General features: G+C 36.4%; 2 protein-coding genes across 2 annotated transcripts; both read left to right on the top strand.

Annotated features, from left to right (window-relative positions):
* Positions 1 to 611: 611 nt before the first annotated feature.
* Positions 612 to 11,283, top strand: LOC114405851 (brefeldin A-inhibited guanine nucleotide-exchange protein 2-like). The gene is made up of 11 exons (XM_028368362.1): positions 612 to 2,093; positions 4,308 to 4,625; positions 4,848 to 5,193; positions 5,278 to 5,700; positions 5,795 to 6,084; positions 6,478 to 6,751; positions 7,275 to 7,774; positions 8,333 to 8,654; positions 8,759 to 9,140; positions 9,322 to 9,998; positions 10,363 to 11,283. Exons 1-11 carry the CDS (start codon positions 886 to 888, stop codon positions 10,972 to 10,974), a joined length of 5,352 nt encoding a protein of 1,783 aa, XP_028224163.1. The 5' UTR covers positions 612 to 885; the 3' UTR covers positions 10,975 to 11,283.
* A 475-nt stretch (positions 11,284 to 11,758) lies between these two features.
* LOC114405852 (calmodulin-like) lies at positions 11,759 to 13,076 on the top strand. Its single transcript, XM_028368363.1, has one exon. The coding sequence runs from the start codon at positions 12,225 to 12,227 to the stop codon at positions 12,909 to 12,911; it is 687 nt and encodes a 228-aa protein (XP_028224164.1). The 5' UTR covers positions 11,759 to 12,224; the 3' UTR covers positions 12,912 to 13,076.
* Positions 13,077 to 17,567: the final 4,491 nt, after the last annotated feature.

Genomic DNA, 17,567 nt, shown 5'->3' with positions numbered 1-17,567 from the left:
TAAAAGTGCCATGTTGTGACCCTCAAGTTTTAACACAATGGATTGAGACAATCATCACCAATAAGAACCAAAACTTTCATGTTTAATCTGTACCCCACAAAATAAATACAACTGTCAAAATAACTTATTTAGATATTAATCAATGTCAATTAAATAATTAATAATTAAATATTGAAAATCCTATTAAAAATACATTAGAAATTAAAATACCATTAACCAATAAATTTATTACTTCCTTCGTATGTAATAATTATAATGTAAGAAAAAAAATTTCTCAAAATAATTATTATTTTAATTTTTCTAGAGAAAAATTAATTACTTTTTATAATCATGTTCTTAAAAATTATATTTTCAATTGATTGATAATAATAAATCTTTTTAGACAGAGAGTGTAATGATTTTTTTTTAAGTAATGAATATGAAAGTCTAATATAAAATATTATCCTTATGAAAAAAAGAAAAGAAGAACAATAATTAAAAAGCTTGTCCACTTCTCCGGCGATCGGCAACACTTTAAAAACCCGTAACTACCCTACGTTATTACATCCAGCAACGTTGTGACTGCACAACTAATGCAGGGGCTCTTGCGTCAATTCACGTTCAAAGTGAGAGCAACGTGCCAAAACCCGAAAACGCGATCTCAGAAAACTCAAAACTCAAAACTCCAGCAACCTTCTCTGCAATTCAGATCCTTCTCGGTCTCAAAACCTTGCTCACTAACTCGTTCTCTTCCCTTTCTCAACTCAGCGAAACATTCACCGAGTCAACACGCTCTCGCAGCACATGGCACCACGATACTAGCGTAGACGCGGCTGCATTTAATTTCCCCCCGAAGATCTCACTCTCCGTGGCGTCGCCGAGTCGCAACTCGCTCCGAACTCGGGAATGGCTTCTTCGGAAGCCGATTCCCGGCTGAGTCAGGTCGTGGTTCCCGCGCTCGAGAAGATCGTCAAGAACGCGTCGTGGCGGAAGCACGCGAAGCTCGCGCACGAGTGCAAATCGGTGATCGAGAGCCTCAGCCACCAGCAAGCGCCGCCGCCGCCGGGATCTCCTTCGGATACCGAACCGGAAACCGCCGTCCCCGGCCCGCTCCAGGATGGCAGTCCGGTGGAATTCTCGCTCGCGGAGTCGGAGTCCATCCTCGCGCCGCTCATCAATGCCGCCGTCTCCGGCGTCCTCAAGATCGCCGATCCCGCCGTCGACGCCATCCAGAAGCTCATTGCGCACGGCTACCTCCGCGGCGAGGCGGACCCGGCCTCCTCCGGCGCCGCGGCGCCGGAGGCCAAGCTCCTCTCCAGCCTAATCGAATCGGTTTGCAAATGCCACGATTTTGGCGACGATGCGATGGAATTGCTCGTCCTCAAAACCTTACTCTCCGCTGTGACGTCGATTTCTCTGCGAATCCACGGCGATTCGTTGCTCCTAATAGTGCGAACGTGCTACGACATATATTTGGTCAGCAAAAACATTGTGAATCAAACAACGGCGAAGGCGTCGTTGATTCAGATTTTGGTGATCGTGTTCCGGAGAATGGAAGCCGATTCCTCCACCGTTCCGATTCAGCCAATTGTGGTGGCGGAATTGATGGAGCCAGTGGAGAAATCCGACGTGGACATTTCGATGACGCAGTACGTGCAGGGTTTCATAACGAAGATAATGCAGGACATTGACGGCGTTTTGAACCCTACGACGCCGAGTGGGAAGGTTAGTTTATTAGGTGGACACGACGGTGCGTTTGAGACTACCACGGTTGAGACTACGAACCCTACTGATTTGTTGGATTCCACTGATAAGGACATGTTGGATGCGAAGTATTGGGAGATTAGTATGTATAAGACGGCGTTGGAAGGAAGGAAGGGGGAGCTTGTGGATGGGGAAGTGGTGGAGAGGGACGATGATTTCGAGGTTCAGATTGGGAACAAGTTGAGGAGGGATGCTTTCTTGGTGTTTAGGGCGCTCTGTAAGCTTTCAATGAAGACGCCGCCGAAGGAAGCCTTGGGGGACCCGCAGCTGATGAAGGGGAAGATTGTGGCTCTGGAGTTGCTGAAGATTTTGCTGGAGAATGCTGGTGCTGTGTTCAGGACTAGTGTGAGGTATCACATTTTTACTTATCTTCCTCTTTAGGTTGAAGTTTACACTTTAGTATTGTTGCCAGTTAGGGAGAAGATTTTTGTTTTTTTAGTTTTTCTGTTAGATGACAAGAAGATGTTAGTTTCTAAGTTAAACATGTTTAGTTTTACACATGAACGTAATTTTGGAGGCTGCTCACCGGCTTTCCAAACATGCACTATAACAATACTTATACTCACCCAAAGTAGATTTAAGTAAGGTATATCAAGATACACGCGGTAGTGATTTTGTGTACGTATTTCATACATAATCAATTCATACTATTAAGCAGTTCTGATGTAAGAATTAGCTTACTTACATGTTACAACCTGTCCTTGTAGATAATGATTTTAGCCAATCTGGTCATTGAGATATACCTAGGCATCATGAATATGGCACTTTCTTTGGAATCAGTTTATGCCTTAATATTAATACAAGGTGACAGAGTAAAAAGAAATCTTGGATCAATGTAAAACATTTCAGGCTTGATATGCTGGAAGTTACTTTCCATCTAGTGGCAGATTTTGTAAAGTAAATCTTCCTATAAAAACCATTTTTGCCGGAGTAAGAATGAATTTAACTATGTTGGATTTAACAGATGCAGAAATAATAATAAATTGAATTACGCACACACACATAAAGTTATCTATTAGATAATCTAAAGAGAAACATGTCAATGTCATAATGATGTGTCTGGGAATTTCTTGTTGGGGATTGTTAGATTAGCATCACAAGTCCTAGAATATTTTTATCTTTACAACCAGTCTAGTCTCAGCAATTCCTTTGAGCAGGATATTATATGGTTTCTACTAGACTGGAACATCACCTCTGAGAGCTAATTTAGGTCTGAAAAATATTATGTTTGGTGGATACCCAACTTATAAAATAAAGCTGATTGATATAGTCATTATAAGGGCAGTGGCCATTGCCCATTTTAAAATTTAATATAATTTGGTCGTTGTATGTGCAGTGTGCTCTTTGATGCTGTTGACATCTTGATCTTTTCTGCATCTTCCCCTCCTTACTTTAGAGGTTATAATCTGATACCTGAATCCCAATGCAACTACAATACTCAAGGTCCTTTTTCCATGTTGAAAATATTTGTTCAATTTTTGGCTTTCTTTTTCCATTATATTAGGATTAAAGAAGAATTCCTTCCAGTATTCACTCTTGGAGTTTTTCAATCTTGATGGGAGTGAATACCAATGTCATTCTTGTAGTAAAAGCTTGTTCTAATCTTGACATATCAATTTTATGCTATTCCTGGATATAGATGAAATTGTTTTTATTTTGTTGTTCCTTTCCCTGCCCATTGTGCCTTTGGGAACCTGCAATCTGGAATTTTCAGAACTTTAAGGTAGATGCAATTAGCATGCACTGTCACTGACAATGTAATCCCCCCCGCTCCCATCTCCTACTGTAGATAAGCAGTTAATATATCTGTTAATCATGATTTGTTTGTCTTTCCTGGGTATTTGTGGTTATTTAACATATAAAGTAGGAAGAGCATTTTCTATTAGAAATTTAGGATCCACTTGAAATACCTACTCTGCATACTAGCTTCTGGTTATTTTTGTTTCTTCTGTACCTAACAGTTTCTTGCAAATTATAACAACAAAGTTACACAACTTTGTTTCCCTTCACAATAAATTATGCTATGCATGACTTATTTTTTGAATTTCTGGCATCTTAAGAATTATTCCTAGGCTAACATGGTCATGAAAGTCCTATGCCTTAGCAAGGTATTCCTATTTGAAGCTACCTCTAAAATTAAATAAATAATTGGATGCACAAAATATTAATTTTGATCTTGTATTATTTTTAATAATTTAGTTTAACATTTTTAGTTGTGCCATTCACAAGTTTGAATACCCCTTCTGGCTTCTGTCCTCCATAACTGATTCAGCAGGAGCAAGAAGAGTAAATTGATTAAATTATGTTAACCCGCTGTTTATGAATTGAATGTGCCTCATCTTCTGCTATTATAATTTTTTTGTATGGACTATTACTTTAATTTTATTTATTTATTTTGTGTTTATCTCTTGAATTTAACATATGACCTTTTGTCCCTCATCATTAATGCAAATTAACATTTTCTTTGTTCTATACACCACTTGACACTATATTTTTTTTTACTTCATAATTTTTCCAGATGACAAAAATAGTCCTGATGGTTAAATTTGGTTGTGGATGAGCAGGTTTTTAGGCGCCATCAAGCAGTACTTATGTTTATCCTTGTTGAAGAACAGTGCTTCAACTCTTTTGATTGTGTTTCAGCTGTCATGCTCCATTTTCATCAGTCTGGTGTCAAGATTTAGAGCTGGATTGAAGGCAGAAATTGGAGTTTTTTTCCCTATGATTGTTCTCAGGGTCCTAGAGAATGTTTCTCAACCTAATTTTCAGCAGAAGATTATAGTGCTTCGATTTCTGGATAAGCTTTGTGTTGATTCACAGATATTGGTTGACATATTTATCAACTATGACTGTGATGTCAATTCATCAAATATATTTGAGAGGTGTGCTATTATTTTATTTAATTGTTTATAGATATTTTATTTGATTTACTGTATAAATAATATGTGCAATTTCATGTTTAGAATATGGATCTCAAGTTTAATAGCATCTTCATTTTGTTGGAGTGTTTTTCATACACCATTCATGCTAGTGTGGCTGAGGTTATCTTGATCGTCACTTAATATACTCTTTATAGTTATTTCTAATTGTTATATTCCTCCTAGGATGGTCAATGGACTTCTTAAAACTGCTCAAGGTGTCCCTCCTGGTGTAACGACCACACTTTTGCCACCTCAAGAAGCAACACTAAAACTTGAGGCCATGAAAAGCTTGGTTTCCGTTCTAAAATCAATGGGAGACTGGATGAACAAACAATTGCGCATTGCTGAGCCTCATTCAGCTAAGAAAGTTGAAGCAACATATAATAGCCCTGAAAGTGGAGGTTTTACCATGGTAAATGGGAATGGAGAAGACCCTGTTGATGGATCTGACTCCCAATTGGAAGTCTCCAATGATGCATCTGATGTTTCAACTATTGAGCAACGCCGGGCTTATAAACTGGAACTCCAGGTAAACAAATGAACAAGGTTTTGAGGATAAAGTATATCTTTGCTCTAGCTTTTTACCAATGAATCTAATGCTAGTGTATGGCAGGAAGGTATATCACTTTTTAATAGGAAGCCTAAGAAAGGAATTGAGTTTCTCATCAATGCCAACAAGGTGGGTGATTCACCAGAGGAAATAGCTGCTTTTCTTAAAGATGCATCTGGGTTGAACAAGACTTTGATTGGTGATTATCTGGGAGAAAGGGAAGAGTTATCCTTGAAGGTAATGCATGCCTATGTGGATTCTTTTAACTTTCAAGGGATGGAGTTTGATGAGGCAATCAGGGTCTTTCTTCAAGGATTCAGACTGCCTGGTGAGGCGCAGAAAATTGATAGGATCATGGAAAAGTTTGCTGAACGTTATTGCAAATGTAATCCAAAGGCCTTTTCTAGTGCTGATACAGCATATGTCCTTGCCTATTCTGTTATAATGCTCAATACAGATGCTCACAATCCTATGGTGAAGAATAAGGTGTGCTCACAATCCTATAGTTCTGTAAATTGATGTACAAATAATTATGTCAGACATGATGGCTTATTTTCTTTTTGGTTGTTGAGTTATGCAGATGTCTGCTGATGATTTCATAAGAAACAATCGTGGCATTGATGATGGAAAAGATTTGCCAGAGGAATACTTGAGGTCCTTGTTTGAGAGAATATCTAGAAATGAGATCAAAATGAAAGAAAATGATGCGGCTCCTCAACAAAAACAGACTGTGAACCCTAATAGACTTTTAGGCTTGGATAGTATATTGAATATTGTGATCCGTAAACGTGGGGAAGAGAATATGGAGACCAGTGATGATCTTATCCGTCATATGCAAGAACAGTTCAAAGAAAAAGCTCGCAAAACGGAGTATGTATTTTTTCCATTCTCTAGAAGTGATAATTTCCTTTCCAAATTCTTTTCTCAGGTTGAGCAAAACATTTTACCTGATGTTTTTGGCAAGAAGAATCTTCTGTTGACTTCATCCTGTTTATAGATCCTACCGTATCTACTATTATTTATCTGCTTTGTACATGATCCATGTCCCGTTTGAAGTGTGATGTGTGCTGATCTAAAAATTTCACACTAGTCCCCCCCCCCTTCTTTTTCTTTAATATTTTAATGCCAATTATAGAAAAATAGTTCCTAGATTTCTTTAATATCCATGTCCGTTTGCAGTTTTTAAGTGATTTGTTAAAAAATAAAGAAAAATAGTTCCTAGATTTTTTATTTTCTTGATATTCATTTGCTTGCCATTTGCAGGTCAATCTATTATGCAGCAACAGATGTTGTAATCCTGAGATTCATGATTGAGGTGTGTTGGGCACCGATGTTGGCAGCCTTCAGTGTTCCTCTTGATCAAAGTGATGATGAGGTTGTAATATCCCTGTGTCTTGAAGGCTTCCGCTATGCTATTCACGTTACTTCTGTAATGTCGATGAAGACTCATAGAGATGCTTTTGTGACTTCATTAGCAAAGTTTACCTCACTACATTCACCAGCAGATATTAAGCAGAAAAATGTCGATGCAATTAAGGTTAGTATAATTTAACTTCTCTTCTACCTGGCTTATGAACAGCATATAAGCTGAAGTGATTATCAATTAGCAATTCTTATTCTGTGTTATGTTACTTCCTACTCATAGTGTTAATGCCTCCTTTCAAAATGCTTCATTTTTTGTGTATTATTGCATTCCCATGGCATGCTTTATCATTTCAAGTTCACATATACTTTTTTCCTTTAATGGATGTTTTTATCCTATCCAAAGCTATACTCTCTACAAGTGCTTTCATTGCTACATGCATACAAATATAAACAAAATTAGTTTGGACTTCCCTTCTTCTACAAATATGATAATTACAAAATTAATGTCGTGTTTTTGTGGAGTTTTGCTACATTTGCTGAAAATGATTCTTGGAACAATATCTGAAGGCATATGATAGTAATTATTTGTTGGATCTATTTTAAGTATTGGGTAATGTGTTCCTGGTACCTGAACTCAATATTCAGTTTTTGTTGATTATATTATATGACTGAACGTGTCATCTGTTTATTACTAGGCAATAGTTGTTATTGCTGATGAGGATGGAAATTACTTACAAGAAGCTTGGGAACGTATCTTGACTTGTGTTTCCCGGTTTGAGCATCTACATCTTCTTGGGGAGGGGGCTCCACCAGATGCCACATTCTTTTCCTTTCCTCAGAATGATTTAGAAAAAACAAAGCCAGCAAAATCAACCATTCTTCCGGTTTTGAAGAAGGGACCTGGGAGGATGCAGTATGCAGCTGCTACTTTGATGCGGGGTTCATATGATAGTGCTGGAATTGGCAGTAATGGTTCTGGTGTCACATCAGAACAGGTGAACAATCTAGTCTCTAATTTAAATATGTTGGAACAAGTTGGAAGCTCTGAAATGAATCGCATATTCACTCGGAGTCAGAAGTTGAACAGTGAGGCCATAATAGATTTTGTTAAGGCTCTATGCAAGGTCTCCATGGAGGAATTGAGGTCTCCATCTGATCCACGTGTTTTCAGCCTTACAAAGATGGTTGAGATTGCGTATGTATTACTCACCTACTACTTCAAACAAGCTACCTCTTTTTGCCTTCCCTCTGACTTTTTCTTTTTCCTCATGGTTCTTGGGGTTCATTGGTTGGGGATTATTACAAAAGACGCACACTTAATAGCACTTGACAATATTTACCTTGTTTATAAATTGAACATTTTGACACACTGTTTTTCTCCTTTTTGGTTGATTGCCCTTGCCCTTTCTAAATTCCCAACTCTCGTGCTCACTTCTTTGTAGTCTGAGGAAATTGTTGAATTGAACTCTTTTTTCTGTTCAACTCCGGTAAAATATCATGATGTTGGCATGTGAAGAGGTCACCTGTTTCTTTTAACTCCCCAGTTTTGGTTCAAATGGTAAGACAAGGGATAAAGTGCTTAATTTTATTGAAGAGAAGAACATTACAAGTGTGCCCAAGGATCAAGGTGGGGAAGTGTAATTCATTTGTAAAACAAATGTTTGGGCAGAGCATCAAGCATATGATTATGTTGCATCATTGATTGATGTTTATATGCTGCTACCTATTGTCTGACACGATTATTATGTAACAGGCACTATAATATGAACCGCATCAGGCTTGTGTGGTCAAGCATCTGGCATGTTCTCTCTGATTTCTTTGTAACTATTGGCTGTTTGACAAACCTTTCAATTGCAATTTTTGCAATGGATTCCTTGCGTCAGTTGTCAATGAAATTTCTGGAGCGGGAAGAGCTGGCCAATTATAATTTTCAAAATGAATTTATGAAGCCTTTTGTTATTGTTATGCGAAAGAGTAGTGCTGTTGAAATTAGAGAACTAATTATCAGATGTGTCTCTCAAATGGTTCTGTCTCGTGTCAACAATGTCAAATCAGGATGGAAGAGTATGTTCATGGTAGAGCTGATAAACTCCTATTGTCTATAGAGAGCTTCAATTAATGCTAATGTTTGTGGATTTTTTTCTCCTCCTCTACTTATTGCTCATAGACCTGATTTCAGGTATTCACAGCAGCAGCTTATGATGACCACAAAAACATTGTACTCTTGGCTTTTGAAATTATGGAGAAGATTATTCGAGATTACTTTCCATACATCACTGAGACTGAAACCACAACCTTCACAGACTGTGTGAATTGCCTAATTGCATTCACCAATAGTAGATTCAATAAAGAGATTAGCCTAAATGCCATTGCTTTTCTTCGGTTCTGTGCTACAAAACTAGCTGCAGGAGACCTTGGCTCATCATCAAGAAATAAGGATAAGGAAGTTACTGGAAAGATTTCTTCATCTTCACCTCAAACAAGAAAGGAGGGGAAAAAAGATAATGGAGAGGTGACTGACAAGGATGATCATCTCTATTTCTGGTTTCCTTTATTGGCAGGTGAAGAGATTATATAAACTTTATCTAGACATGAATATTGAATATTCAGGAAAAAGTTGTGAATTTATGTTTCTTAACTTTTTCAAATGATTAGTGTTTCTTTTGCTACCATCTTGCTCCATGTCTTAAGAAGCTTAGTGTGTTGCAAATGTACATGTACTTATTTGTCAACTTTCTGCAGGTTTATCTGAGCTTAGCTTCGACCCAAGACCTGAGATTAGGAAGAGTGCGTTGGAAGTCCTGTTTGAAACCTTACGTAACCATGGGCATCTCTTTTCACTACCTTTATGGGAAAGAGTATTTGAGTCTATCCTATTTCCTATATTCGATTATGTTCGACATTCTATTGATCCTTCAGGGAGTAGTTCACCGGTCAATGAAGTAGAGGCTGATGGTGAGCTTGATCAAGATGCTTGGCTTTACGAGACATGCACATTGGCTCTCCAGTTGGTTGTAGATCTTTTTGTTAACTTTTATGACACTGTCAATCCACTTTTAAGAAAGGTGCTGATGCTCCTGGTTAGCTTTATAAAGCGTCCTCATCAAAGCCTTGCTGGCATTGGTATTGCTGCCTTTATTCGTTTGATGAGTAATGCTGGGGAGCTGTTTTCTGATGAAAAGTGGTTGGAAGTGGTTTTCTCAGTAAAAGAAGCAGCAAATGCAACACTTCCTAAATTTTTGTTTGTTGAAAGTGAGAACTTCACTAGAAATTACGAGCATGCTTCAACAGCTGAAGATGATAGAGATCCTGCCGAGTCTGGCTCCCCAGATAATTTAGAAACCATGAGGATTCGTCGTCTTTATGCTCATTTAACTGATGCAAAATGCCGAGCTGCTGTTCAGCTTTTATTGATTCAGGTAATTTTATATTCTGTTCCTCCAAAATATGTTAGAATGTCCTATAGAAAGAAATTATGAAGGAACCCAGAACTGTAGCTGTGGCCTGTCGCCTGTGGCATTTAGTTTATTCGGAAAGTTAAACACTCTGCTAGATTAAGATCCTTTATTATTATTGTTATGTTAGATTCTTATTATTTTAGCACTACTCAAATGGTGGATAATAGTAAAAATATGCCCTTGATGGGAGCAGACGTGTTTTTCCTATTCAGCACCTCATTTCAACGTGTATTCTTGCATTGGTGTTCACTCTTATGCTTCCCAGTCAAAATAGGTGCACGTGATGTTGAAAAGTGATGTTAAACTCTCTTCCTGAAATTTGCAGGCGGTGATGGAGATCTATAACATGTATCGAACTCACCTTTCAGCAAAAGCCACGCTAGTCCTGTTTGATGCTTTGCACGATGTAGCAGTACACGCGCACCAGATTAACGGCAATACTATATTACGATCAAAGCTTCAAGAATTTGGTTCTGTGACCCAAATGCAAGACCCTCCACTGTTACGCCTTGAGAATGAATCGTACCAGACCTGCCTTACATTTTTACAAAACCTTGTCATTGACAAGCCTCCTAGTTACGAGGCGGATGAGGTTGAATTGCATCTCATTCGGCTTTGTCAGGAGGTTTTGGAGTTTTATATTGAAGTTGCAGGTTTTGGACAAAAATCTGAATCTTCTCATGGTAGACAGCAACATTGGTCAATTCCCTTAGGCACTGGGAAGAGGAGAGAATTGGCAGCACGATCGCCTCTCATTGTGGCTACTATTCAGGCTATTTGTAGTTTGGGAGATACTTCTTTTGAGAAGAACCTGTCTCATTTCTTCCCTCTCATCTCCAGCTTGGTACGTTGTGAACATGGGTCAAAGGATCTCCAGGTTGCTCTCAGCGATATGCTTAGTTTATCAGTTGGTCCTGTTTTGCTACAGTCATGTTGATAATTTGGGTAAAAGATTAACCCTGCATTTTGAGATGTAGGATTTTCTTTTTTTTTTTGTTTTTTGCTTAAATCTTTTTGTTCATAATTTTCTCCTCTCTCCTTTGCCTTGGATTACTTGTCAATAATATACTATGACGGAGTGTATGAAAAGTTGGTAGTGATTTTGTCTTATAGCTACACCTTCCTAAGTTTTGTATTTTAGAAGCTAGCTTTTCCGGTCAGAATTGATATGTATAACCATGAGGCTCAATGTTGTATTTTTATCTATTACTCAATTTTCTTTTTAAAAGAATTAGTTTTGCAGCATTATGTCCTGTAAAGATTAGTCTATCGGGATTTTCTTGTTCTGTGGTATTTATTTTTCTGGCTGTAAAGGGTTAGTCTTACTTAGGGTCTACTAGTTAAAGTTTGGATAAACTTTATAGGAGTAGAAAATAAGGAAATATGAAATAAGTTTCTTCCATAAGTTAAACTAATTTAAAATTAATTTTATGTACAAGTTAATTACAACTACAGGGATAAAAAAGTAATTAAAGAAATTAAAATTTGACGTAGTTAAGTGTCCAATACGTGAAGTAAATGCTAGTATAAAATTATTAATGTGTCATGCTATCCAATCTTGTTACAAGGTAGGATATTATATAAAAAGGCCTTTACAAGGATTGGTAATGGAACACGAGTTCCTCAGAAAGGAGGATTGTCTTTTGTTCACACAAAATCCAAATACACAGTCACCAAAGAGAATTGCCTTGTCAATTTCATCGATGCAGTCCTGCGGAGATCACAAGATATAGATAACAATAATTGTTGGCCTGTGAAAGCGAAAGTTAATTGGTAGCACATAGTATAGGAGATATTTTATGACTTTTCTACACCAGCCACCAATTAAGACCTTAATCAAATCCAAAATGAATCAGTCTCTTCAAATACATCCTTATCTATTTGTTTGTGTATGATTTAACCAACTGAATTTCATAATCAGCTGACACAAAGAAGAAAGAGAAGAGAATAATACGAAGAGCCAGGGTTTTGCCTCAGAAAGGGTTCACCCATTTGCAAAGTGCCTCGAGAGTTGAGATCACATCGGAACAAAACTTGGAGAATTATTACAATTTACAAGGTGACAAAAGTGCATGGCATAGATTTTTTTTTATCTGTATAAATCAAGGTACCAGAGAATTTATAACAACTCAGACACTTTTCTCAATTGAGACCTCTTGGTAAATGGTATGTCATAGATAAAGCTACATGCGTGCTCAACAAAGTTCTTATTCTCAATCTCCCTTAATTATGTTGGAACCTTTCGCTACTTGCTTCACCTTTCTTCATAGGAAGACCAAATTCTTCCTCAACAAACCAAGAATCAAGGAGATGATGGGTGCATGCTGCAAGAGAAGACAATCCAACATAAAATTATTCTCTTCAAGTTCTGACCTGTCAACCTCTTCTTTCCTTCACATGAAGCTCTCCACTCAGTTTCATCAAGTTTTCAAGCTTATTGACACTAATGGGGATGGGAAGATCTCAATCAATGAGCTCAGTGAATTGCTCTCAAGCCTTGGATACAACAAGTGCACTGCTGTCAAGGAAGCTGAAGGCATGGTGAAAGTGTTGGACTTCAATAGAGATGGGTTTGTGGACTTGGATGAGTTCATGATTGTCATGAATGGCATGGAAGAAGAAAAAGAAGAGAAATTTGGAAGTGGCATGGAGCATGATGGTGGTTACCTCATGGATGCTTTTCTTATCTTTGACACTGACAAGAATGGCCTGATTTCAGCCAAGGAACTGCAGAGAGTTCTGATCAATCTAGGGTGTGATAATTGTAGTCTTAGAGAGTGCAAGCGTATGATAAAAGGGGTTGATAAGAATGGAGATGGGTTTGTGGATTTTGAAGAATTTCGATCCATGATGCAAAGTGGATTTGCTAATTAGAGCTTGAAATGGGTTTTTGCTGTATTTCAATATTATTAATTTCTTTTGTTTTTTCTTTCTTTTTTCTGTACACAAACAATATCTTAAGATAGCACAGTGTGATATTTGACGGATAATGATGGTATTTAAGTATGTGATAATTGTGATTAAAGGTTTGATTATCAAGTCTATGTATATGTAAAAACATCTATTGAAAAAAAAACTAACACCTAAAATAAATTTCAATACTTTAAGGAAAATGAATTATCAAGTCTCTCTAGTTTTAGTTAGGGGATATTCTAAATTAATAAAAAAAAAACATGTCTTAAGATTTAGTTATGCATGATATTCACCCCCTCCTTTTGAACTCCTTATTTCATATGATAATATAAAAGAATAGAAAATGTGTACATTAAGGGAAAGATGCATTGTATTATGTTATGGTGTATAATTATGTTAAACTCGAGGGATGCAAGCATTAGTTTCTTTTTTTTTTTTTTTTTTTCTTTTACTTCACTTACGAGTACTCCATAGGAGTGTCAAAAAAGAGATGAGAGATTAAGCGACACAATTTCCTTCTGATTAAGTTGATTGAATAGTTTAGAGGAGAATTATTGTATATTAACTGTTTAGGAGATGACTTTTCAAACAAACATTCTGTGGTGAGATAGATAATGCCCTTTTGAGCAAGGAAAATGATAGGGTGGCATCACAAGTAAGCAGGAATGAACACGTGTCTCTGATTTCATATCATGGTTTCATGTGCACTCTTTTTCTTGGGATTTTTTTTGTGATCAAGTGGAAGCCATTTGATGAATTTGTCTTATGTAGTATCAGACTGTCTCTCCCACTCTGATGATTTGATCTTAACAAAGAAAGAGAGTTATGGGCACTGTTCTCTTGACTCTTTTGTCTATTCCTCAAAAAGAGAATATGTCAATTTGTTAGGCTATCCTTGTGCCTTGATAGAGCACATACGAGTCATATTGGTTACCACACTTTTCACAATATGCCAAGGAAACGTGGAACTTTTGTGGAGCTTTCAATAGCTCCACGACATTGAAATGAGCATGAGTTTTTATCATGGGCTGTCTTTATTTCTCTTTTGTGAAATGTGATCTGTGAATGCATATTGTCCAAATATTGTGCATTCTGTTTCACATTTTCTTTTCACCTGCTCTGTGCCAATCATTTAAGCTTCGGTCTTATTCTTGATGGAAAAAAAAATCTTTTCATGGTGAAACTTATCATCTTTTATAGATTATATGTACTGTAGCTTAGGCAAGCATGAATAGATCACGTTATTTTAGGGTATTTAAAGTGAAGAATTCACTCGTTAGTATTTTTTTTTGTTAAGGGTGAGATATTTTAGGGTATTTAAAGTGAAGAATTCACTTGTTAGTATTTTTTTTTTTTTTGTTAAGGGTGAGATCAAACTATCCTGTATAATTTTTACCTATTATTATGTCATTTAATAACTTTCAATTGAATAACATTTTCTCAAAATCTATATATAGATTCAAAGTTCATTTCATATATATAAAAATTTATATTAATACAAAATTATTTGATATCCCTTTCGTATAAATCAAAATTATTTAAACATTCATAATTCATGTTAAAAACTGAGCTTTGTATTATAAGTGAGTTGAACTTATTTGAATTATGTATAGTTTGACTCAATATATATTGAATAATATATTTTATATTATTAAATTAAATTTTAAATTAGTTTCATATTTTTCATTATTTTAAATGAAATAAATAAATAAAAATAATTATAATTTAAATAGAATTGAGCTAGTGAACTGAGTGGTTCGTAAACTTGAATTAAATAGAGTTCGAGTTTAAAAAAAAAGTCGTATTAAATTCAAATCAAATTTTAAGTCAAATCAATTCTTATTGAGTGAAGTCGAGCTTGAGTTGTTCCTAACTTTACTTAAACTTTTAATTACAACACGTCAATTAAACCTATCCACTACTCAAATTGATAAATTCGTTTTAAAAATATTGATCAATGTTACTCTTCAATATATGAACAATATATGGATGTAGCTATTTCGTTCTTGATGAGTTAATTTTATTGGGCCTACAACTCAACACATCATTTGCAATAACGGATCATATTTAGTGGACCAAAAGGAATGAGTGACAGGCCATGGGCCAATTTGGAAAAGGCTTTCAAAATGTAAGAGTTTTAGGGGTGTTTCTGCCAATATACACCTATAAAATCAAGTAACACCCCATTTATATTTCAGAAAGCCCAACTGAAATGTAAAAGGGAGTGTTGCTTGATTTTTATAGGGTGCAGGAAGCTTTATCTAAGTTTTAGTTGTTAGATTCACTTTTCAGACTGTTTTTCTTTTTGTCGTTTTACTTGCTGTAATATTAACACTACCTTTCGATATTCTAGATCACCCTTTCTGTAATAAAAGAGGGTCAAGTTTTAGGGATCAAATTGCTCCTTTTCTGTTGGATGTTGCTAGGTGCATCCAGCATTATTGCTGGTGCACCCAACATTTTAAGTGAATGGGCGAAAATGTCCTTCACTTAAAATTTAAAACCTGTATACCTAGCACTGTTCACGCATTTCGTACCTCCCTCTTCCCTGTGCCGTTTGGTTGTTTTTGCACTGCCGTTCGAGCTTCTTCTCCTCCTAGCGCCATTTCCTTTCCTTAGAGGTTCGTTTGCCGCACATTGGGTGGTTCGTTGTCGGCATTGAGGACCTGCAGCTCCGTTTTACTATTCCACCATCGAGGTAAGCTTCGTGTTTTCGTTAATGGTTGCGTTTTCATTTTTCCTTTTGTGCGTTTGTACGGATCAACATGATCCGTAACTGTTATATGATTCGTATAACGCATACGGATCAACTTGATCCGTATGACCTTTTTTAATTCAAATAAAAAAAATTAAAAATAGGTATTTATGTTTTGAAAAATGTTTTTAAATAGGTAGTTTATTTGTTAGTTTTGTTTTAAAAATATGTATTGTTTGTGTTTTCAAAAATAATACGTATGATTGCATGGTGTTATCAAATAGTTATAAATTTTAATAGTAAATATATGAATTTTGTAGTTGTTTATGTTTATTTTATTTCAATGAAAAATAGTCATATATTATTTAATTATGTAGTTATTTTATTTATGAATTTTGTGTTTTAATTATGTAGTCATATATGGTGTTATGAAATAATTATAAATGGTGTTATTTTATTTCAATGAAAAATAGTCGTATATTATTCAATGAAAAATAGTCATATATTATTTGTAGTTATAAATTTTGTAGTTGTTTATGTTTATTTTAATAGTAAATATTGAATTCAACCAAAAAATGCATGTGTGTCAATTTGCAGATTATGGTTAGAACTAGAGAGTTAGGTCGTGCCTTAAGCAGGATTATAGGTAGAGCCCTGGGAAGAGAGGATCATCATCATTCAGATGATGTTCCCCAGCGGCAAAGACCTACAACATCCGTACGTAGGCAACGAGAAACTGCCCCTATTGCTAAGGATGTGTTAGATGTTATTCATGAGTTATTATTGAATTGAAAGTTTGCAAGAAAATAACAATGTGCCTCCAATTTATGGTTCTTTTTGTGGAAATTGTATATATTTTCTTTCTTGTGTGATTTTGTAGAGTAAAAACTCCATTTCTTGTGACCTAATGTTGAATTCAACTCAGTTTGTAGGCCAAAGAAGAGAAGGTGCAAAAAGCTGCTGATGAACTCGCTTAGCGAGGCAGATTGACTAAGCGAGCTTCATTCACTTAGCGAGGCAACCAGCTCACTTAGCGGATGGGAAACCCTAGAAAAGGATAAGTCAGAGATCTACACGCTCAGCGCGCAGCCAGCCCGCCCAGCGAGGACATTGTCTCTTCTCGCGCTTAGCGCGCCCAAGCTCGCTTAGCGGATTTTCACTTACTCTCGCTTAGCGAGACATGCTCGCTGAGCGAGCCTTCGTGTGCTGAGAAGTCCAAGAGCCTTTAAAACATTGAGATTGACAGAAAACCAAAAGGGCATCACCACAACCACATTCTAGGTCACCCACCACAACCACAGTCTAGCAAGCTATCTACCACGTGAAAAATAGAGAGAAGAAGGGCTGAGAGGCTGGAGAAGACATTCTCCTTCATCTTTTTCCATTTTCTTTCACCAAAAATATTTTCTTTCCTTGTGATTTTGAAGCTTTGCTTGTAATGGAAGGCTAGAACTTCTTTGTTGGGGAGTAAACTACTGAAACTCTTGATGTAATGTTCTAACTATCTATTTAATGTTCTTTTTTGGTGTTCTTTGCTCCTATCTACATTTATTTTACATGCATGTGGCTTGATCACCCATTTCTGTGTTTAGTTAGGCTTTTTAGTGTTGGAAAATTCTTTAAAACCTTAGAACTTGATAGAGCAAGCTAGAAATCTGTGTGTCTAGGAATAAAATGCAGTAATCTAGTATATTTTACATTGTATGCTTAGTGCAACTCTTTTAGAACGAGTTTGTTGAGGAATCAAGAACAAAATCTAAGAGAGTTAGGCTCATTCATGTGAGGAATCATGGTTTGAGTATTTTCTTGTTGTAAGAACACTAGGATAACGTTAAATAGAGAAAAACCCTTTTATACGACAAGAGAAATTCAGTAGGAAACTCCCCAACACTTTTATCTTGATATTTGTCACATTTTATGTC

Source organism: Glycine soja, chromosome 3 (assembly GCF_004193775.1).
Source record: "Glycine soja cultivar W05 chromosome 3, ASM419377v2, whole genome shotgun sequence".
Lineage (NCBI taxonomy): Eukaryota > Viridiplantae > Streptophyta > Magnoliopsida > Fabales > Fabaceae > Glycine > Glycine soja.
The sequence above is the reverse complement of the archived record's forward strand: the minus strand, read 5'-3'. Positions and strand labels throughout refer to the sequence as shown.